At 39.3% G+C, this 24,048-nt stretch overlaps 2 protein-coding genes across 2 annotated transcripts in view; both read left to right on the top strand.

Annotated features, from left to right (window-relative positions):
* spega (striated muscle enriched protein kinase a) overlaps positions 1-2,279 on the top strand; it is a 50,848-nt gene extending 48,569 nt beyond the window's left edge. The window contains exons 39-42 of the mRNA XM_061716145.1: positions 116-339; positions 448-523; positions 618-767; positions 852-2,279. Of these exons, the coding sequence (XP_061572129.1) occupies positions 116-339; positions 448-523; positions 618-767; positions 852-1,089 (688 nt within the window). The 3' untranslated portion in view covers positions 1,090-2,279. The remainder of the gene's footprint in view (positions 1-115; positions 340-447; positions 524-617; positions 768-851) is intronic.
* A 1,459-nt stretch (positions 2,280-3,738) lies between these two features.
* Positions 3,739-23,882, top strand: ctdsp1 (CTD (carboxy-terminal domain, RNA polymerase II, polypeptide A) small phosphatase 1). Its single transcript, XM_061715407.1, has 7 exons — positions 3,739-4,129; positions 18,389-18,537; positions 18,624-18,725; positions 19,072-19,128; positions 19,665-19,757; positions 20,774-20,959; positions 21,043-23,882. Exons 1-7 carry the CDS (start codon positions 4,057-4,059, stop codon positions 21,169-21,171), a joined length of 789 nt encoding a protein of 262 aa, XP_061571391.1. The 5' UTR covers positions 3,739-4,056; the 3' UTR covers positions 21,172-23,882.
* Positions 23,883-24,048: the final 166 nt, after the last annotated feature.

The following is a 24,048-nucleotide window of genomic DNA, read 5'->3' on the forward strand; positions in this document are numbered from 1 at the left end:
TTAGCAGGATTAAAACTGAAAAGATTAATTTAAAATAATGTTTTTGGTTTAAATTGTTTTCATCAGCATATAGCTGTTAATAAAGCGTCACGGCTTGTGTTTCTACTCCCCGCAGGTTTCGCTACTCTGAGGACGACGTGGTGGTTTACCTGGTCCAGGTTCTCCAAGCTGTGGAGTACCTCCATAACAATCGTGTCCTCCACTTGGACCTCAAACCGGACAACATCATGGTGACCAACCTCAACATCATCAAGATTGTGGACCTTGGCAGTGCTCAGAGTTTCAACCCCCTCAACCTGAGACGGCAGGACTCTGGGCTGGGAACACTGGAGTACATGGGTGAGGAGAAGCACCAGCTTTACCTGCAGTATATTTCAGAAAAAAGTTCACTATTAGATAAGGCTCCTCTAAAATAATCTTTGATCTTTTTGACATGTGTGGTCCAAGCTCCCGAGACAGTCAAAGGTGAAGTTGTTGGTCCTCCTGCTGATATCTGGGCTGTTGGAGTTGTTACCTACATCATGTAAGATATTTCTTTTTGTTGCTTAAGATTGGAGGTGGTGGAGTTAGTTTTTGGTATTTAGCCTCCAATCCTTGTTTTGTCTCTCTTTTACCAGGCTTAGTGGCCAGCTTCCCTTTGAAGACAAGAATCCTCAACAAGTTGAATCCAAAATCCTGATGGCCAAGTTTGACCAAACTAAACTTTACCCCAATGTGTCCCAAAGTGCCTCGGCTTTTCTCAAGAAGATGTTAAGCAGTTACCCATGGTGATGGCAGATATAGTTAAGCAGATGAGAGATTTCTTTTAGGAAAGACAAACTAATAAATTCTCCATCTCTGTGTGTGTCCAGGGCCCGTCCAACCACACGTGACTGCTTCACGCAGGCTTGGCTGCAGGACTCGTACCTGATGAAGCTCAAGAGGCAGACTCTCACCTTCACCTCCGGCCGGCTCAAGGAGTTCCTGGTGGAGCAGCAAAACCGCCGCGTAGAGAGCGTCACCAAGCACAAAGTGCTGCTGCGCACCTACCAGAGCTCGGCTCGGCCTGCAACGTCTGAGCCCGCATCACCGATTTCCACCGCCAAATGAGACAACAGGGATATTGCAACACCTGACATCAGAATGTGGAGTTCAATCGGCCCCCAAAAGAAAGTTAGAAACCTGATCGTGGGTTTTGAACCTCTGCTGCACGAGAAACATCAGCATTGCCTCCGTCAAAAGCACCGGTGTCCAGAGAGCGCACAAGGGACGCCATGTGTTATTTTGGAAAATTCAATGTTCATTTAATCGATAAAATCCAGAACTACTCAGCAACTCCAGAGAGAGAGGACACCGGGTATTCTTTGTTTGTCTCTTAATTGTTTCTCCGTTATATTATCACTTCTGAAATTGCACATTTATATTTGGTTAAATTAATTATCGGCCTCCACTCGATCAGCCTGAAAAATGTATCATTAGTACCTTTACTGCAAAAACGACTAAATGTGTTTATATCCCCCAGTTTTAGTGGTAAACAACTCATGTGACTGTACCATGATTTAAGCTGCTAATTTATTTTTAAAATTTAGTCACATTTTAAAACTCAAAACTAAAAAGTTTTTTTTTGTTTTTTTTCTTCATTTTGAAAATGTGTTTACGTTTTTCATGTTAATTTATTTGCATGTGTGCGTGTGCCACTCTTGATTTACTATTCAAATTAGCAGTGAGGCCAAACAAACTAACAAAAAAAGGTCAAAATAAGGAGTGTCCTTGTGATTGATGTTAAGTCATACAGTAAACTATTTTAGGGCATGATAGGAATTTGTCGTACAACTTCTTGTTCTGTGGTATTACAAGTACAAAAAGCAGTTCATGATGTTGAGTAATTAACAGTTTACTCTGGAAAAGTCCGCTCACTCGCTCTGGTTTGTCAGTATTACACATCAGTCGGTTTGGTTACCTAAATCGCGATCATCTCAATTGGATTAACGTACAAAATGTTGATCTTGTGAATGTGTGTGTAGATCTGTTGGAAAGCAAAGGCTCGACTGCTACATTTGGACATAAAATCACAAACAAGTGTACACTGATAATGCTAAATACATTCATGCAAACATACAGTACATACATGAAGTCCTTGTAATAATAGATCGTCTTGTGTATTGCTCTATCACAGTGTTCCTTTTGTAAGAATTTGGATGGTTGAAGATTTGTAAATGTACCAATTTGCGGTGTTTATACGTGTAAAATAATTCAAATAGTTTTTATGAGATAGGATGTAATAAACTATTGATACAGTTGGGAGAATTCACTTGTTTTGTTTTGACTGTTGATTTGGGCTTCACTCCTGCTATCTAAGGAGCACACCAGTCACATTTAAAATACTTTACACATATGTGACACTACTGCATTTATACAAACGCTATAATTTCTTTATTTGTTTATTTAAAAGGATCCCCATTAGCTGACGCCAAAACGAAAGCTAGTCTTCCTGGGGTCCAGACAATAAAATACAAAATCAAACACACAATCTCAATTCATAAAGTAAATTAAAAAAAACAACTAAATTACAAATAAGAAATAAAGAAAAACATCATACACATCACATATAATTTGATGTATTGATCTCACTCAATCAGATACGCTATATGATGTTAAGGTGATGACAACAAATACATTGTTAGTCTTCGTTTCAAATCTCCCTTTCATTTGATGTCAGGAATCTCACCTGGAAGGGATAATATGGACCAAACCTTTATCTACTTTGTTAGTCTGCCTGCAAAGGATAAAATAATGCCAGTTAAAGGTGGATCACAGCAAATAAAGGGATAAACATTTCAAGACTAAGCCTTTGTTACCAAATATACAATATTTTATTATTATTATTATTATTATTAAATTAACTGGAAAGGATGACAGGGGTGAAGAGTAGTGTGTGTGGTCAGTATCACTGGATTTTCCAAATTCATAGCAAGTATTCGAATATAAATAAAACCATGCAAAATCAGCATACAACTCACAGTGATGAGTGGTTAACTGCTGATTAAGTGACAAAAATAGCATTAGAAAACTAGCCATTGTATAAATATGTGAAGTGAAAGTAAATGTGTACAAAACAGAAACTTCCTTTAAAAAAAAAATGCCTCAACAACATGTTCATTAAGTTAATTGCTAGAATAAATATTAGACTGGCTGAACAATTAAAAAAGTTAAAATAACAAAAAATGGGTCAGCTGTCAGAGATCAAACTGTAGGAGCAAAACAAAAATGAAGCAGAAAATAGGGCCTGCACTTGCGCGACGGTCCCTAGGCCCAGGCAGTTTCAAGGGAACCCAAACTGGGCGTCACTTTAGCTGCTGCTACTTCAAAAAAATAAAAAAGTCGCTCTTGAGTAAGTTTTACCAACGGTGGTCATTGCATGACGACGTTAGTAGTGACCTCCACCCACACACTGTACATAAATACTGACAAAAACGAGTATTAACCGTGTTGCTGCTGGGAGTTTTGCTTTAGAATAAGTGGCGTGTGGTTTAAAGCCACATATGTGTGATAAATCTCTATTCTGATAATAATGTAAACATAGTTAAAGTTGTACGCGGGAAAAAACTCGGCTTTTAAGCAGTTTAAAAGGGTATAATCGACTTAAATAAGCCCGGTAAAACTTTGGGACAACTTTGGGTGCCTTAAGGGACCGTGGGTAAATGTGCAGACGCGTCGAGGCGGAGTTGTTTTCCGCAGCAGTTCCCTCCGTGCGCCACTTTAAGTGAAATGGGAAGCCTTGAAACCTCCATGTTTGTATCTTGAAATTGCGAGCGGAGTCGAGCACCATATTGAATCAAAGTTGCCAACTCCTTGACAAATGTTTTTTAACTTTCAAACTTCAAAAGTCAGCGGTAACCAGAGCGGGCATCGCCACGTGAAGTGTAATGGACGCGCTGCGGGCGACTTGTTGCGGTGTTTCCCGGCGCGTCTAACTTCTGTTTTCGTGCATGTTAAGTTCATGCAGCGCCGAGTCGGAGAAACAAGCCCCAACTTTAAAGTGTGAGCTCAGTTCAGTGCGGACCAGACCTGGACGGGATGGACAATCCGTCCTCGATCATCACCCAAGTGAGCCGGGATGAGGAGGGCGGCAGGGCTGCGGGGGAGAGAGGTGAGATCTGCTTTTTTATTTATGATAGAGAGTTCACTATGTCCAGCTCGGAGCCGACGCACTGACCCGCTTAGAACAAAACACAACTACGACACTGCAGCACTTTTATTAAAGTTTACCCCCCAAAAAAGTGAGGGGAAAACAAATGAGAGCAGTTTTTGTGTGAGTTTTTGGTTGTGTGTGGAGATTGTGGCCGAGGCCGTTTGGCCTGTGATGAAAGTGAAGGAAATGACGCGCGCAGGCTGATTACCACACGACGCTCCAATTAAACATCTGCTCACGTCCTCGCCGCTTTGGGTGATTTTTATCTGGTTTTTATTTATTTAGTTTAGTTTAGTTTCGTGTATCCACAACATTAATTCTTAAGAAGTTTAGAGAGGGACGAATTTGATAATAATAAAAAAAAAAATCCTCTTGGTTTAATCAATGCAAATAAGGAAATTGTTTTAGTTAAATATCGAATTGCAGTTAAATGATTCATTTCGATGACATGTTAATGCAATATCATATATATATATATATATATATATATATTTTTTTTTTTTTTCATACACACACACTATATATATATATATATATATATATATATATATATATATGTATGTATGTATGTATGTATGTATGTATGTATGTGTATATATAGACTGGGTCAAAGGTCCAAGTATTTTTTACGTTTAATTAAAAAAAAAAAGTTTTCTATAGTGACAGTTCGTGGGGTTTCTGTTGGGACACGCATGCACACACACATTTATTTATATATATGTATAATATATAATGAATGTTCATGGGAGTAAGTACACATTTAGTTAAATAATATAAATTAAAATTTTAAAGCCAAAAAAAGAGAGTAAATAATTAAAAAATAAATATATTTTTTTTATTTATTGTTATTTTTTGGCCTCCATAATTTAAGTTTTTGGGAACAAAAAGTTTTGCACAACTTTTATTGAGTTATTTATACATTTTTATGATTTGTTTTGATTGTACTACACTTATTTTTTTGATTATCAATGACGTAAACAGGAGCAAAATTATTGATATATTTTGTTCATACATGAGAAGTTGGAATATGAAAAATTAATGAAAGAGAAAATAATTAGCTGGATAAGACTAAAGACAGTATTTATTTAAAATTTCCATGAACAATACAATAAGTTTGTAAGAAGATAATTTTTCCATTTAAAATCCATCTTTTGAATCCATCCACCAGCATCCACCTTGTTGCTATGAAATTGTTAAATGCCTTGTTCCTCTGATCGGTATTATTCCCGTCCAGTAGCATCCAGACGCCGTTCTCTCTGTGTCTGTTTTCTTTCCCCCTGCTGCTGACGTTATTTTCTGAATTATGGTCAAAATATGGTCATATCTTGACATATGAATAATCCATCACACAAAGAAAAAATATATGGGTTGATATTAGCAATCGACTTAAGAAGTTACATGAAGGTTTTCCAAAAATGATTTCATGCTCTTTGCCTCTGTGATTACTTTCCTTAATTTAAAGCCTGCAAATGTCTTGCTCTCAGATGTCCAGTTTGAATGGCTTTGTAATATTTTAGTGATAAGTGCAGTTTGTCATAAAAAGAATAAATACTGCTCACTTATTGCTTAAAATATTCACTGGCACATATATGTGTCTTTGGCATCATTATAACAGCAGTTATTCAAATTCCACTCTGTTTCCCTTTTGGCTAAATGGGACACCTGTAAAATTCCAGCATAACAGTAACTTTGTAAGCGTTGTCACTGGCATGGATTCCTGGTGCTGCTACTGTACACAGACGAGTGCAAATGCAGGTTACTGAATAATCGGGTGAGCTGTCAGTCATGATCAAACAAAGCTGACTTTCGAATGGTGGCTGGAGGTGAAGGCTTTATCCAGCTGCACCTCTGCTGCAACACTGCGTGTTTTGACAATAAAGGATAAGGTGAAATGTGAGAAGATGACGAGAGTTGGATGCATCAAGTAGCAGCTTTGTTTTCTTGTAATCGTATCAGTGGTGGCTGAAGGTTGATGAAGAGTCCAGAGCATAAAATTGTTAAACCGAATAAGTTATATGTCACGGAGGGGGTCTTCTGCAAAATTTTCAAAAATAAATCCTTAGACTGGGAAACAAGTAGAGAGATTGCAGCATCAGAGCATTTGAAATGTTATAAAACACTGTTGTTAAAGATGAAATCTTATTAAAAAAAAAAGCGCAGTTCAAAATCCAAATCATAAAATATCTTTGGTTATTTTTTTGCAATATTTTTCAGCCAATTAATGAAAATATATATATTTTTTTTCCCCTTGTCAATACAAAAAGTTAGTTTGGTTCCTCTGGGTTTGACTTTGATTTACAGGGGCCAGTACCAGCGGACGCTGATGAGTAGGTTTACAACCAGTCAGAGGAACCGAGCTAAGCATGTGACTGAGGCAGAGCAACGACTAGAGCAACAAGTGTAAACAAGTGGTGAATGATTGTCGTTGGTTTTGCAGTAAAAGTTTGAGCCAAGGTGTCACTAGCAAGTCTGCAGCCATCCTGATTGTTTAAGATAGTAGACACTTGCTGCATGAAACCCACCCTGTTGCGATCGGCTTGGTGGGCTCTGAACCAGCAGAAAGAGACAATTTTCCCCAAGTGAAAGGATTGCATCATACATTAACACTATGACTTATAATAATATCATAATGCAAGGGTGACATTTTCCATTGAATATTTGTACAGTGGTGTTTAAGTAGTTTTGCTTCAGTACAGCCACAGGATACTATGAAGGCTATATTAAACATATCGGCAGCTATGTCAATACTGGTGCCAGACAAGTTTCCTGCTGACTTATTGAAACTACAGTTTTAAAGATGTTTGGAGATGAGCTGAAACTGAAAGCCTGTTGGAGTCTAACTGACACCATAAGGGATTTTATTTACTTATTTCCTTACAGTGCAGGGAACGCGACAATGCACAAATCCTGTCATTCATAAAAATGCTTTGTTAAAACATTGATGGAGCTGAGATGTGCCTTATATTGCTGTGATGGACGTACTAAGTAGTGGTTTCAGACTATGCAGCTTATGGAACCGGCAGATTGCGATCGACTGACGACCAAGTAAACGCACCATGTGATCTAAAAGTGACTCGGTCACCTGACTGGTCTCTAAACTGCATTTTATGAGCAAAACGTGTAGGTTTAAGAGGTGCAATCTATGTGTAGAACATAAACAAAAAAGAATGGATAAGCAGATAGAGGCAGTAGAGATTGTGGTGTCTTTATTTTTAGTTTAAAATAATAAAAAGAAATGCTGCCTTCGTGATGTGGTATGGCACTTTGTGTACATCTCCCTGTTGCTTTGTGGATTTCCTGTCCGGGATTTCCTCCCTCATGTTCACCTCGCCTGATGCCTTGCCCGTTCAGCGGTTGTGATTCAGCAAGGGTTCTACGGACGGTTCCAGATAATTAGATGTCTAATATCCGTTGGCCGTTGGCAGTAGCTTGGCGATGTGCCTTTTATGAGCCTTTTGAGCTGGTCACAGATGGTGATCAAGTGCCGACTCCCTACCACCCGTCGCTTTGCCACTGACCGGTTGGCGAGCTCTGCCCTGGGCAAATGTTGCCAAAAATCATCTAGTCAGAAAACGCCTTAAGCTTGAAAACATTTTAAGGTCAAGGTACTGGGGATGTTTTGGGGGAATATAATGGTTAAAAACTATTAGTGAGTGTTGCATGGATGTGTAAAGTCGAAGAAGCTCCGTGCTTTGAATCGTCATAACAGGTTGAATCCACATTTCTTTTTGCAGTCTTTTTCTTTATTCCAAGTACTGTTTCATCTACTTAAATGGACGAGTTGCTGCTGTTTGTATCGTAGGTTCATCTATTACCAAATCTTGTTTGCGTACTTTGAACATATTTGCTCATGGTTTCATACAGCGGCTGTATGGAACAGCATGTTGACTCTGTTTGATCAAAACACTCTGACAAGGTGGGAAACGACAGTTAGACCACTAGAAACATCTCCTTACATTTTAGCTACTAAGAATTTTATCCAGGAGGTTATATAATTAAAAGCTACCACTGATGATTACAGCTTATGTACTGGTACTTCCGTTTGTGGATACCTCCATATGGCTATTGGGAGCATTACATTTTAAGATTTAGGCTTAAAGTTAGCTACCAAGTGTGGGAAGTGTTCCTCCACTTTGGGTTCAGGGCTTCTACAGGTCTGCTCACAAAGAAACTCCTAAGACTCAACAATGGCTCCTTTTTTAATAAACATGCACTATAAATGTACATCCTGGCCTGCAGGTCATCCTCTAAAAACACAGCATGTATGTAGGATTGTGCAATCCTCCGAACAACGGTGGAATTTAACTGCCTTTGATAAGATGTTGGGCTCTAAAAGTCAGGTCAAAGGCCAAAAGTTGAGAGACACTCAGGGCTAGTGGTGGTTTTAAACTTTTAAAACACTAAAAGACCAGTAGGAAAGATAAACCATCTGGATTGGAATTTGCATATCGAAAACCATATCTATTTGATTTGCCAGGAAAAGTGAATTCAAGGGAGTTTGTTTCAGAATCACAATAAATTTAAAGAGAAAACATTAACTATTTGTAGCCACTCCTTATTGAGTCTTATTAGAGATCATATGACCTGATGGTTTGTCATCTCTTACAAACTATACATTTGCAGGATGCTAAGATTTAGTCCCTTAACTTGAAAAGTTCACACAGTTCAAAATGCTTTTGAAAGAGCTTATTGGATTCTTTTCCTTTTAAATGTATCTCTGCTTTTATTGGAGGGTTTTATGGTCACAGCTGTTGCAGATCTTTTCCTTCACATGCGCTCAAATCAATGTAAATAGCAGGATTTTTGTTGCCGATCAATGGTCATTTGAACATATCAACATGTATGTCAATACTGGTATCAGACATGCGTCAAGCCCATGGACGTATTAAAAAGTACAGAGGTGAAGATGTTTTGGAGTAGATAAAGCGAAAATGAGAGCTCTGTTGCTCTGTTTGCTTTCTGGGGAGGGTTTTCAGCTGTTTGCGATCATATCAGTGGCAGCAATCAGACAAAATGTTTGTTGTCTGACTAAAGCTCAGCTGTCAGGGAGGCGGTGATGATCAAGACTGGGGCCAGAAGAAGCCTTTATTAGTCGGAAAGCATTGACAGGTTTTGAAAAGCTGATAAAATGGTCTGATAAGGCGGAGCTCCTCATCACGAACGCATGGTGAAGGAATATTGCTGACTGATGTCATGCCGTGACAAAGTCAAATTGAAATAGTTTGTATTTGGAAAGAAAGTCGTGGATGAATCACATTTTGGAAATTGGTTTTATTCCAGAAAGTCAAGTCATTTAAATTCACTTTTTCTTTTTGTCTTTTGCATACATTCACAACTACTTATTAACTTTCCTGCAACCAACGCTGATCTGTACTTTTCATTCAAACATTTTATTTGGTACTTTATTTGTAGTCTTAAAGAAAAAGCCCAGAAAGTGTTGTTTTTTTGCACCAAGCCAATTTTCTTTACCCCCCTTAAGCACGGCTACACATGAAAAGCTTGTTTGATCTGCGTTTGAGGCCAGAAGTGTTTGCATGCATTCTTGAGATCATAAACAATTACATTCTTTTTAAGTAATACTTTTTTTATTAGCAACATTTATTGATTGAATTTTAACAATATAAATCTAAATGAAAGTCTTTAAAGTGTGTTCATTTTGGGCTGTCTTTGATGTTTGCCTTTGCTCAAAGTAGCTCGATGCCACAAAAGATCTGAAGATGGGTACGATGTCTTTCACTTTGTTGCTCAGAAGTGTTAAATGCTGTCACATCCATTGTGGGTTTGATTTGAAAGTACTTATTCAGTCAGTTTTGATGAAGTGCTACACTTAACATCTGCTAGTTTTGTATCTAATGAAAACATCCCTCAAATGTCAGGTGAAGGATCACTGGTGGTTCACAATCTACCCGAGAGAGCTGACTACTTACAGTCAGGTTTTTGGGGTTGAGTTCAAAGCAGAAATAAGGAAACACTGCATTTGCTTGAATGACCACATGTGGGTTGGGTCCAAAAGTGAGACAATCTCCATTGATTGACTTGATTTCTGAGCTGAGAATAAAAACCAAAGCCAGCAAAGCTTAAACTGCCAACTTGTGGTAACTTAACCAAAGTTGGCGTGTTCCAACCAGGTACGAGGCCTGTTTGTCCCACACATGTACCCACTTTTGAATGAACTAGGGTTGGGTGGTGTCAGTTCTAACCAACATGGTGTTGTGCACCAAAACAAAAAAAAAGAGGCTTCAAAAGCACTCTTCATAAAAACTATGCGTGACATCACGGGGGGTTTTTGTCCATTTGTTTTGATCCAGACTATGATCGCAACAGACTGCTGTTCGGGGAGTGGGGGGGCGGCCTCTCCAGCTTTTGTTTTTGCAGGAAACATTAAATATGCAGGAGCAGATGGTATTCGGAACCAGTGCACCAACGTGTTCATATGACTTCCTCTTATTTACACCCAAAACTATTTTTTATTTGTCTTTTACGGTTTGGAATTGATAAGCTGTAAATTAGTCTGCTGGTAATAAATTATTATTTAATTGCATAAAAGTAGCATAGCCTATAGCTTTGTCCTTTTTAAAAATGCAGACAAATTTATTTAATTAAATCTGAATGACAAAATATTAGGTGGTGTTTTTCTACTGTGTTCTCTATACTGTATGATATTGTTAATTATAGATATACTGTGGTTAAAAGGATGGAACATCACAACCTTTGTCACAGCCATGTGAAATATGACTAAAATGATCAACTGAATGTCGACCTCTATCAAAAAGGTTCAACTCAGAGGTTTTATGAACATGTTTAGAGGTTCATATTTATACCTTAACAATTAACTATATAGTAAAAATTTTAAAAAAAAGTTGCAAAGACCCTCCATTTTTTTCTTCATAAGGCAGGGTCAAGGGTAAAACCTAAGGCTGTAATTGGGTGCGTTCAACCTTGTGCATCCATCATAACCTTGGCCTCGCTAGGATCCACTGACCTAGCAAACTTACTCTCTGTCATGCACCACTTTTTCTTCTTTTGCTTCAGTTCCTAGAAATCAACAGCCGAGGCCTCGAAGAAATGGAATGAAGCCGTCTATGTCTATGTATCATTATATTTTGTCCTTTCTTATTCTTCTATAAAGACCTAAACAAACCACCTCTCACCCTGACCTTATCTCTAACCAAGAAGCAAATGTAAACCACTCAGAAACAAGAGAACAAATTGACCACATGTTCTGTGCAGGCGTCAGAGTAAAACCCTTCACGCCGCCACCTGGTCTGACTGCATCACAGCCCACAGCCACTCATGACCGTGTTCATGCTGCCGAGCTTCACAGCCATATCCACTCTGCCCCGCTAAAAATATGAGCACAGTTTATTTTTGACGGAAGCAGTCTCAAATTGCACAGACCCGATGAGCAAAGCAGGAAGTCGGGAGATCTGGGCCGGCTTAGAGAATGGAGACATTTTCAGAATAAAAGTATCTGATGAAATATCACAGCAGCATAACCGGCAGGACTACCGGTACGCAGGACTTGCACCAGCGTAGAGACTTTTCACTAGTTTTTAGGAGATTCACACATTCTTCAATGTATTAGTCTTATATATCGGTGTGTATTCTGTGTTAGGACTCTTTTGTCACTATTAGACACGCTGAACTAGTTTCATCAGAGCTTGAAGAGCCACAGCAGAACTGGAGAGTCATCTGAGATGCAGAACAACCCTCCTTCCTGCAAATTTGCTAAACTGCATTTGTGCTGTTATAAAGGCAAACATGAAACACACACACACTTTTAACACTCCATACTTTTGAAAGCAACTATTACTTTCACTTTAACTTTACAAGGCACCTTCTTCCTGATGGCTCAGGCGTGTATTCATACATCAGTGGAGGATATTTTCTTTAGCCGAATGCCTTTGCTGAATACTCCAGATTAGCTCAGACTTTATCTTCATGATCCTTTTTTTTGGAAAGTAATGCATGCGCTGTGTTTTGCAGTCAGCACCCTGTTAGCATGTGATAAAAAAACCTTAAATACGTGTATCGAGAGTCTTGAGGCCAAATAAGGGCATGAGAGTAAACAATGGAAACTGCAAGGATGTGAAGGAGCGAAAAAAGGAAGCAGGAGTGTTGCTGCAGCTCATGAGTTTTGTTGGTTTTCATAAAATTACCGCTTTATCAGGGACAAATTAAGATTATTCACGCTTATTTGAGATAAGAACTACTCACAATTCAAAACTACAATGGCATTAAGATAATACACCTGATTTGAACGCAGTTTGTTTAAATATAGAAGATGGAGATGCTCGAATTAATGAATAAATAAATCCTTGTTTCCTCATGAAATCTTGGTATGAAGAAGAAACCTCATGGATAATAGTATCACAAATTACACGAGCTCCTCTAAAACATTTTGGCAAGCCGCTTCCTCCACTGATACCCGTCTGTTTCCTCTTCCTGTTTTGGCCTGCGCGCGGCAGAGGCCAGCGGAGGGTCACACGGGGTTTGAATCCACAAATGGAGGAGGAGGAGGGAATGAAAGAGGCGTGAGAGATGGACAACAGAGGTTTGTGTGTTTGGTAACACAGTCACGTCCGGACAGAAGGAGACGGGGTGTATGGGGCATAAAAAGACAGAAACAAAGTCTAATGTGCGGGAGAAAAGTGATTCCAGTGATCTGGTTTTGTGACTAAAGAACAACGATGTTTCCTAGTCTACATTTTTTGTCAAATAATGAAAATAAATATCCCATATCTGACAGTTAAACCTCTAAACTCTGAATGTGCCCCTGCAAGTGGAGCTGTACACATGACATCATGACAGCGCTGGGAGGGGGGGCTTGATAAATGTCAGTGTTTTGAGAAAACTGTAAAGCATGAGCGAGTGTGATTGGCAAAACTTGTAAATTGCGAGTTAAGCAAACATACGACCAAGTTCAAAGGCAGCCCCGGTCTGTGCAGCCGTAATAGACCGTACCCACGTCTCTTTTACCACTACGGTTGCGCAAAACCTAAAAATCCCAAAGAAAATCCTGCAGTGCCTGCAAATATTGTCAAATGATGCAAATACCTTCTTTTTTCACTTTCATGAGATGGATTTTCAGACGTGCCAGTTTAGCGCAACAGTGGACTAGGATCCCTTTTTCCACATTTTCACATCTCCAGCATCACTGGATGTGACGTAGTTGGTCATATGACCAGAAAAGAAAGCAACACTTGGCAATAAGTTGTCCAAAACTAAAGATGTTTCCATCCATCTTCTCCAAAGTGGAGATATTCCTCATCTTGGTTTTGAAAAGAGGTCTCGCAGGATGACATTTTACGAGAATTATGCTCATTCGCAAAACACCGTTCAGTGGAAAGACGTGGTATTTACGGTCTAGTGAAGATCTGTCGGCAGAAATGCAATATGATATTTATGTTACTGGCAGAAACAACCCAAAAAAAACCTTTGGACTCCCGTACGACATTATGGCACAAGGTTGTACATCAACTCATAAACTGCAGGGGACGTCAGACGTGCCTAAGAGACTCAAGGAAGTAACGACGGAAGACAAATAAAAATACATTTCGGATAGTGTCATAAACGCGCGGTGGCTGGTTGTTTCAGACATACCTTAATAATCGCTTAAGCAACCAATCAAGTTTGCTTTGAAACAGTCCCAGGACACACTGGACAGATTACATCTCTCTGTCTGCCACTTCTTCTAGCTTTTCCAGGGAAAGAGGAGCTGAAGATGGTGGACAGATGGATGCAGTTTTGGTAATAGAACTGATTGCACTTGCAATTTCAAATCACAAACAAACCGAACAGCATCATATTCCTTGAGTTAAACTGTTAAATTGTATTGTTTTGTTTTTTTTTCCAATTATTTTCTGAGTCATTCGTTCCTTTACTTGTTTTCAAAGATTTAGCTTTTCAAGGATGCAGTATTTTTGCTGGATAATCTTTATAAATGACCTGTTGACATCACCTGTTTTATTCTATTTGTAAACCCTGAACTACTACCGTTCGCTCCAGTGCATGAATGTTTTGAAGGGTTGAAATTCCTGGAAAAAAAAGAAAAAAGTCAGTGCTTTCTTCTTTTTTCTTTTTTTTTTAAATGTACATTCTCTGTATTGTTTTCTGATTTGGGGTTGTACTTGTTTTCCTGTTATGCACAGGTCAAGTTTTCCATTTCTCCCAACTGTCAAAATGTTTCACATAGGCAGGGATTGCAGTACCAGGTGGATGTAAACAGAGCTGATAAGTGAGGGAATTACTTCTGCTGCTTCAGCTGCAATGCACAGAATTAATGGGAGAGAGCAGGGATTAAAGAGTTGCCATCAGTGGGCAGTGTTTCAGTGGGGGGTTGCAGATGCTTTGGATGTGACTTCATGCAGAACACTGCTGATTTAAAAAAAAAAAAAAAAAAAAAAATTCCACACTGTTATTGTGAAAGAGGCTTACCGGCACTGGCCTGGCAGTTTCAGAAGAAAATGAGACGAGGCCGGAGTGAGCGGGAGGGAACCCACCATTTTGGTCAATAGGCGAGCAATTAACCTAAGTGCTTGCTTTTTATCGTAGTTTCTTGCATCAGTATCTGTCACTCTAACTATCGAGTCCAAACCCAGCGCCTCAAACAAACTATAATGCGCCTAACATCCAGGTTGCTTTCAAATAGACTGAAGTTAGAGTTGAGAGAGCTTTTTAAGAAATGACCCAAATCAGTGTATTTTAAACCACCTAATTTTGATTATTTAAAAACCAGCAACTGACTTCTGGTTATTTATTTCTTAAGACATACACTACACATACCGTATGAAGCACACGATGTGGCGCCAACACGCCATTTAGCAGCTGTAGTTGTTAATCTTTTTTTGTAAAAGAAACGTTTCACTAAATTAAACATCTGACTTCCAGTCAACTGTACAAAATGCGTCACAGAAAAATAAACATGATTTTTCAAAACTTGATCGCCTGACGTGCATGCGGAAACATCAAAAGTTGGAAACCCCCCCCCACTTTACTGACTTTAACTCGTAACTAACTGTTTAAAGCAAAGCGATGGCGACACTCGGGACCCTTCAGTCGCCTGTGCCTAAGTATGTGGTTAAACGTCCAAGTAAAGATGGCTTATTTCTCACCGCAAAGTCCCAAATTCCACCAGAGGTTCATTTTTCTGTTCCAAAAATTATCTCTCAACTCGGAATTGTAAACAACTTAAGTCTTTCAACATCTGCCCTGAATAATTGTGAAAGGATTTGGCGAAATCTTAGTGAAACCACCAATTTGTGTGTGTGTGTGTGGGGGACACTTTTGAGCCCTCAGACTGAACTGCATGAGGAATTGTCATGCCACTGTAATCAATACAACCACATGGAGTACATCGGTAAACCGTCTGCCAATGCATTCAGAAACGTAACCTCAAACTGTGTTGCACAAAGACCAAACCGTATATTAACTCTGCTCAAGAAGCTGATGAGTCCTCTGGACACAAGCTCATCTCAGATGGACAGAACGATGACAGACACAAGTTCTCAGGTCAGCTGAGTCCGTGTTTGAGCCGGACCCGGATACTCTGATACGCACTGTTGAACAATCCATTGACTCAGACGCTACTTTCTTCTCCGGCCAGACTCATTAGGTCGTGGGTGTGTGAATGGAGGCGAAGGTTCACATGCATATCATGGAATGGTTGTAACGTCTGCTGAACATGGATAAGAAGGCGGGCAGGGAGCACCTGCGTCTGTGATGACATGAGAGTTCATGAGTGTCTGTAGCTTTCCGTGTCGGAGCTGTACTCGCCCGCCTGTAGTCCAGCTCCGTCTCCTGTTGAGAATGTATGGAGAGAGGGACCAGGACAACCAAAAAGGGCAAGAATGGCTGGTTGACATTGTGCTGTAAAACAGTGGTTCCCAACCTTTTTTCCATGGAGCCCCCCCTACTTGTGTCTAAGACCAGCCGGGCCCCTCGACCCGTACGTACTGGCACCAAAAGAGTAAAGTGATTCATTACAAACCTTTAGTTGAAAAAATTAACAATAATGATGTTTTTGTGATACATTTCTCTTTGGTTTACCCTGTATAAAGAGGACTTTGTCTTTCTCACCTTCATTTTGTGTCACCAATTAGGGCTGGGCGATATATCGAGATTTTAATATATATCGATATATTTTCAAACGCGATATGGTACGAGACAATATCGATTCGTTTATTTTATTTTTTTATGATTTTGATATAGCTTATTTTGTGACAAATTGACTTGAATGTTTTATTTGAGATTTGCACAAATGTTTTGTTATTTGCACAACTGTCAACCTCAGTGGAAAGGTCTGCCTGTTACTGTCTACATTGTATTAATTGCACAGTGTATTTTAATTTAATTGTTATGGAGGAAAGGGATATTTGTTTTATTTTATTCAAGAAGCATTTTATTCTATATATGCAGGTAGTTTATTTTATTTCATTTGTTTTATACATTTTTATATTGTGCAGACCTCTGTTAATAAATGTACCTGTGTGACATTTGGCACGAGGCTTTGTATTAAAACTGACTGTTTTTTAAGGGTTTGCCTCAGAAAAAATGAAGCTAACAGAGATGCTAACAGAGATGCTATGCTATAATGCTTTGGGGGAAACCCCAATTATGGCACAGAAAAAATAGCGATATATATAGAGTATCACCATTCAGCTAGAAAATATCGAGATATGACTTTTGGTCCATATCGCCCAGCCCTATCACCAATGTATAAAATATGCACAGAAAATATGTGCACATAAAATAATTTCTGAAAAATGTCTTTTAATATGAGAGCAAACATTTTTAACATTTTTCCTTTAACAACCTGTCGGAGTAGTAGTATGATTAAATGTTGAATAATGATATAATAATAAGTTATTAAGTTTGTATCCTGCTAAATAACTTAGAAATATATTTAGGTAATTTTAAAATACTACGTGGGTTTATACAGACTTGTATTACATATTCCATTAGGTGTGTTATTATGATTTTTTTATTTATTTAACATGCGCAAATATAATTTTTACAACTGCATATCCTCAAAGCAGACAAAGTTTTGCGCCCCCCCAGGGGGGGCCCGGACCCCAGGTTGGGAGACACTGCGGTAAAACGACGGGCAGTGGTTGCTTTGTCTGGCTTTTGAGGATCGCTGCAGCGAGATGATGCTTCGTAAAATCAAATCTTCCTTCAAATGAAGAAGCTGATGAACATGAACTAAAGTGCTGTCCTTTTTTTTTTCTTTTTCTCTTTTTGGATAAAGGTTTATTTTCAAAAAACAACATGTTTGTATAGGGTGATCTTTGAATCCCTGCTGCTGTACAGGTGCACATCTCTGCTGCTGTCACATAGTGACTGATGATGATGAAGCTGTTAGAATAAACCCGCATTCACCGTTTGCCTGGTTAATCATCACTTTGGCAGGAATCTGTTGAAGCTTTTATTCTGTTAAATCATGCACATCGTGTGGCTGGGGACAAAAAAAAAGGGGGGGGGGGGTGTTCTGCTTTGAATTTCAACATGTTTTTCTCTCTTTCTCTCCTTCTGCAGAAGCTTCAGGTTCAGTGTCGCTGTGTCGTTGTATTTGCAAGTGCGATCAGCTGTAACTTTAATCATATGCTTGAGCAGCTAAATTGCAGTGTTATTGAGGCCACATTTGCCATGCAAAGCCAACAACTCCATGTTTTGAATGCTGTCAGAGCGATACTGTTAACGCTCTGCGACAACATGGAGGCATTACAAGAATTTCACTTGAATTCTGACCAAAACAGAAAAGTGTGCATACTTATTTTGAAAAAAGGAAAACTGAGAACGTCTCACCAATCCTGCTCTCATTGACTCACTGCATTACCTAATACACTCCTGATGTGCTTGAAATGCCTTCCCGACCCCGCTGTGCAGCACGTGAAGTGTTAAAAGTGCTCCTCAAGGCGGTTACGCAACAGCTCCGGGCAGGCACGTGTGTTGTCAGTAGGGTTGGTGTTAGACTAAGCTGCTGGTTGATCTGTTGTGCAGTTTTTTATGCAATCACTTGCAAGATGCTTATCATTTTGGTAAAAATATGAAGGCTTTGTGCCTAAAATACAGCTATTTTAACTCGATACCAGTACTCCATCATGTTTTTTAGCTGAATTCCAGTCATTGGAATACAACTCTGTTGTTGATTATGTTGATTTCCATGAAGATTTTCAGGATTTAGTAACTCTAACTCTCTTATTTGTTCTTCTGCAGGTTCTTCTCCCTCTCTGTCCTCCAAGAAGCCCCGGAGTGGAGGCCTGTTCTCCAGCCTGTTCTGCTGCTTGTGCCGGGACCAGCCTGAACCCCCACCGGTCAACAACAACGCCCCTCTCTTAGTGGAAGAAAATGGAACTGTCTCCAAGGTGCGTTTGTCTTTCCCTCGCTGGTTTTTACTGGCTTTAATTATGCTTTTATATTCTCAAACAAAACTTTTGCGTGCCTTTTTTAGATCCAGGTGAAGCCACTGCTGCCTCCGGCCAAGTCAAAAGATGCTGGAAAGATCTGTGTGGTTATAGATCTGGATGAGACGTTAGTTCACAGCTCTTTCAAGGTGAGGAAGTGATGCGTGAATTACAAGCTGGAGCTCAAAAATGCTCAGAGGCACATAGTTGTCCCCTGTGATCACATATTACATCATTAGAAAGTTATGTTTAAGAGAAAGAACCACTCCTGAGAGCTGCAGTTTCCTCTCAATCTGGTTGTTGTTGGCTCTGACAGGGACATTTTTGTCGTCGCTGGCAAATGCCAAACCCACCCTAGCTGGTTCTTAAACCGAAATAAACACTCAAGCACACACTCGGGGCGACTGTCTGAATATTTTGGTCTGCTAGATGTTTTTACATGTGGAAACATCCACGTCTTGCTGTTTACAATCCGCTCTCTCGTCATTTTCTCAGCCTGTGAACAATGCAGATTTCATCATTCCTGTGGAAATCGATGGAACAGTACACCAGGTAACGCCGGCGTCACACTCCCGCTCTCAAACGTAGCTCGTCGTCATCTGTTTTCCTCTTTCAGCTCCGGCGCCTCTCTTGATTATAAACTGCAGAGTATGGTAGGTGATGTGTGCATTTGAGGGATTTGAGGACGGCTGCCAGGAGCGTGACGACACTTCGTGGGGCCTGGGCCTGATTCAAGTAATCCAGGATAGGTTTGTTCAGACAAGCACAGCCTGTTCCGGATGACTTGGTTCAGGAACGCTGCCCTCAGACGCCAACACGGCATCTCCAAAACGAGACGGAGGAGGAACATCAACAAGCCCCATGCATTTCTGTCTGTAATCTTATGTGCATATTTTTTTTACATTTGGCGTCCTATGCAACTCTGGGGTGCATACTTTTTTCTTCTTTTTTTTTTAAAATCACAGCTTATCGAGGTATATTTGGCACTTGTTGGGTTTAGCAGACAAGAAGATATTGTATTTCCTCAGGCACCTGTGATCTGTAGAAACACGTCGTATTCAGAAATATGAGGTGCATGTATGTTCCAGGTGTATGTCCTGAAGCGGCCGCATGTGGATGAGTTCCTGAAGAGGATGGGGGAGCTGTTCGAGTGCGTCCTTTTCACTGCCAGCTTAGCCAAGGTAACCACCATAACTGTCCACATTGTGCAATATAAACTTAACAGTTAAAGCCAGGGCTTTTCCCACTATATTGGCTTTGATGGCAGCTAGTAGAGAAAAACATGACCGTATACTGGAATGTACACCATAAGAATGAATATAATACCTGTCTTAAAGCTTGTAACATGCTAGACCAGGGGTCGGCAACCCAAAATGTTGAAAGAGCCATATTGGACCAAAAACAAAAAAAAAGTTTGGAGCCGCAAAAAATGAAAAGTATAAGCCTTAGAATGAAGGCAAATGTTGAGAAAAAAGTCGAAATGTTGAGAAAAAAGTCAAAATGTCGAGAAAAAAGTTGAAATGTCGAGATTAATGTTGAAGTACAATCTCGAGAAAAAAGTCGAAATGTGGAGAAAAAAGTCGAAATGTTGAGAAAAAAATCGAAATGTTGAGAAAAAAATCAATCTTTCAAGAAAAAAAGTTGAAATGTTGAGAAAAAAGTCGAAATGTCGAGAAAAAAATCGAAATGTTGAGATTAATGTTGAAGTACAATCTCAAGAAAAAAGTCGAAATGTCGAGAAAAAAGTTGAAATGTCGAGAAAAAAGTCGAAATGTTGAGAAAAAAGTCAAAATGTTGAGAAAAAAATCAAACTTTCAAGAAAAAAAGTTGAAATGTTGAGAAAAAAGTCGAAATGTTGAGAAAAAAATCGAAATGTCGAGATTAATGTTGAAGTACAATCTCAAGAAAAAAGTTGAAATGTCGAGAAAAAAGTTGAAATGTCAAGAAAAAAGTCGAAATGTCGAGAAAAAAGTTGAAATGTCGTGATTAAAAAGGAAAGGAAAAAGGGAGAAAAAAAGGAAAAAAAGAGATGGACAGAAAGAGCCGCGGGTTGCCGACCCCTGTGCTAAATCAATATATGCATGTGTAGCATTTGCGACATAAAGCAATAAAACATTACTTTTCCAGTGATATGATCAATCGTAGTAGTAAACACTCCTCTGATCCATCTCCTCAATGTGCTCCCTCTTTGTCCCAGTACGCGGACCCGGTCTCCGACCTCCTGGACAAGTGGGGAGCTTTCCGCTGCCGCCTCTTCAGGGAGTCCTGCGTCTTCCACCGAGGGAACTACGTCAAGGACCTGAGTCGGCTGGGGCGCGACCTCAACAAAGTCATCATAGTGGACAACTCCCCTGCCTCCTACATCTTCCACCCTGATAACGCGGTGAGGTCACGAGCTGTTTAAATAGTCACAGATATTGGAGAAAACCTAAATATTGATCGGTGGTTATTTGTGTTTTGGTCAAGGTGCCGGTGGCTTCATGGTTTGATGACATGTCCGACACCGAGCTGCTGGACCTCATCCCGTTCTTTGAGAGGCTGAGCAAAGTAGATAACGTCTACACGGTCCTCAAGCACCAAGGGACTGCCAGCTAATGGCGCTCCGCTCTCAATCTCAGCTTTCCGAACAAAACAAATGGCGTACAACAAAAAAACAAAAAAAACAACAGGAAATGCACACACCAGCGAGGCTCCAGCTCCATCCATCACTGCCCACCAGAACACAGGCTGCTTCACAGCTGGACAGAGCCCTCTCACCCTCACCGGTAGGAAAACCCAACTCCGGGTAATCTTCAGCAACTTTGACGGCATCGGCGCTGCCACCTCCTGGTCAGAGATCTGGCCTCACCCCAACCAGCTGATGTGAGTGAACGGATGCAAGGATGAATGAATGTTTATTGACGTTTCTGCAGTGTCGCTGAACTTGCAGCAGAGTTCTGTAGCCAGCAATCCTTTGGACACAGACTGAGTACTGGACGCAGGCTTTCCCAGCAGTCTGGGAGTGCAAGCTGAGTACGAGCTTGAGGGAAGTTGGACGAGAGTTCTGGAAAGGTTTATGTGCAAATGCACTTGATCAGTCATCAAAAGGGCGGATGGTGTATACTGTATGTACTGTAGGTTGTAAATGTTTTTTTTAAACATTTTGGAATTGCAACACACCCTTATTTTGCTATGAGTCACACTATTTGTCAAAAGCATGAGATTTTAGAGTTTTTAGAGCCATGTGATCAGGTATTTTTGAATAATGACAACAGTGTTACGGATGAATCAGAATCTTTAAAAAAAAACTACAATATTTTAAAGTTGGTTTGGCTGTATTGTGAGTATGTAATCAGGAGTTTTTTGAAATCAGTAAAAAGGAAAAAAAAAGATTGGATGGCACTTTATAGGTTTGATATGGAGTCTATGGTGCAAATACCCCTTTCACTGCAAGGTGTAATTTGAATTTATCACAATTTGTGCACAAATTCAGTGACATTGAATTAGAAAAATGAGGATCTTTATTTGCAAATTTCAGGTGGAAAAATTAAAACGAGAGGAAATAAATCTGTCAAATATTATTTATAAAAAAAAAAAGAAAAGAATTAGTGATCAGTTATTCGCACCGAGAATCAATGAGCCACAAGGGGAAGGCAGGAGCTGCTCCTGAGCATCTTCCCTGAAACCTGACACTAATGCATCACTGTCACACCAACTGCACATGAAAGTGAAAGAGCAGCTGTGGATGCTTGTTGGATTTGGATTTTTCAAAAGTGTTATACATCCAAAATTAAGCATACATGCAAATGTGTGTTAGGAGAGGCCAGTCAGGTGACTCCCGGATTTAGAGGACCAGGACTGAGTTCTAAAACAAACGACAACAAAAAAACAAGAAATCAGTCACTGTCAATGTTGGAATAAAAATATAGGGCTTCGGAAGTGTCTCATTTGTTCCTTGCTTTAAAGCCACGCACAAACTGAACTTTTCACTGCCAAACACAGACTGTATTTGAATAAGAGAAATGCATTGGGTGCAAAGAAAAAGAAAAAGGCTACTGGTTGTTATAACTTTCTTCCCGAAGCGGTACTCATGGGCTGGAAACAGTTTTGTGACTTAGAGCATATCTTTGGAAGCAAAAAAAGAAATACAAAAATTCAAATTTAAGGGATAAACCCACCCTGAAACTCTTCAACACTATCAATAAGAAGGTATTGGATGCAAGTGCAGATTTCATCTCTATCCTCCTGAATCATTTTTTGTTACATGCAATGTTGATTCCATATTATAGTGCAGCTACAGTAGCATTTAATAAACGTAAAACAAAATCAGTAAATGCATTTTGCATGTTTTTTTTTTTAACTATTTAAACCACAACAAGCCAATAAGTAAAATGGAGCAGGACGCCTTGAGGCTTGTTTGTTCAATGTTGTCGGAAATGAAAGAAGCAGTATTTTTCTTTCCTCTTTTTGCTTCTTCACAGCAACATTTGGTCCTGTTGGATAAAAAGCACCGTGCTTGACAGCCTTGCGTTATCTTTCTCATTTGCGTTGACAATGCCCCGTGTTGACACTGATGAATGAAAACGGTGGGTTTGACTAAGAGCCTGGCTCACAGGCTTGTGATGGAGCAGGGATGACAATTAAATCCACCGCATTAAGAGCTATTGTATTATTTTTATATGTTAAACAAATTCTTGTCAATCCAACTATCCTGTTTTTTTTTTTTTTTTTTTTAAATAATTACTGATCATATTTCTGTATTTTGCCCAGGAGTGGTCCTCTGATATAATATTTATAGTATGTTTTCCAACCGCCAACACGCTTGCTTTTTTCTTGCAAGACCAGGTTGGATACCTCGTATATTAGTAAGTAGAATATGGATCAGAAATACCAGCAAATGACTAAAAACATAGTATATTACTGTTGTAGGCACATAGCAGGGTTTGGAAATGTGTACTTCATGTAAGCCATTATCATGTTTCAATTAGTTTTAGTACCGATGCTGTTTTGAATTTATTTTCCAAGAGAAGTATTTATAGGAACAGTCAGTCATTTTGCCATCTGATTACATTTATGAGTATTGTGTCACTGTGGGGGCCCATTTGCTGATACTGTACTTCTCACACATTCAATAGATATGTACATGTTGTTTTGCACAGTAATAAAGCAAACAAATTTCATTAATATATGGAATATTCATGTTACTGTACTCATGATTCAATAGATGTAACCTAATTTTTTTTTTGACTTCTGTTTTATCATACCAAATAATGTATGAACTGTATGTAATAATGCCTTTTTTTTCTTTCCATAAATGCTAAATGAAAGATGGTCCAACTGCTGTTTTGTTAGGCGTTTATTCTTCAACAGAGAGAGGAACCAGAAGTCCATGTGTGTACACATCTTTCAAAAAGATGTTTAACAAAACAAAAGGAAAATGAAAAATAACGGATGATAATGCACCAGTAGACTTAAAAACAAATGTTTCAAAAT

This window comes from Cololabis saira, chromosome 24, assembly GCF_033807715.1.
Source record: "Cololabis saira isolate AMF1-May2022 chromosome 24, fColSai1.1, whole genome shotgun sequence".
Taxonomy (NCBI): domain Eukaryota; kingdom Metazoa; phylum Chordata; class Actinopteri; order Beloniformes; family Belonidae; genus Cololabis; species Cololabis saira.

What these genes read in the sequence shown, in the direction of transcription:
- ctdsp1 (XM_061715407.1), top strand. Translation starts at nt 4,057, where the DNA reads ATGGACAATCCGTCCTCGATCATCACCCAAGTGAGCCGGGATGAGGAG. An exon ending in TCGATGGAACAGTACACCAG is followed by an intron (nt 19,129 to 19,664) that starts GTAACGCCGGCG and finishes TGTATGTTCCAG; the next exon opens with GTGTATGTCCTGAAGCGGCC. An exon ending in TCTTCCACCCTGATAACGCG is followed by an intron (nt 20,960 to 21,042) that starts GTGAGGTCACGA and finishes GTTTTGGTCAAG; the next exon opens with GTGCCGGTGGCTTCATGGTT.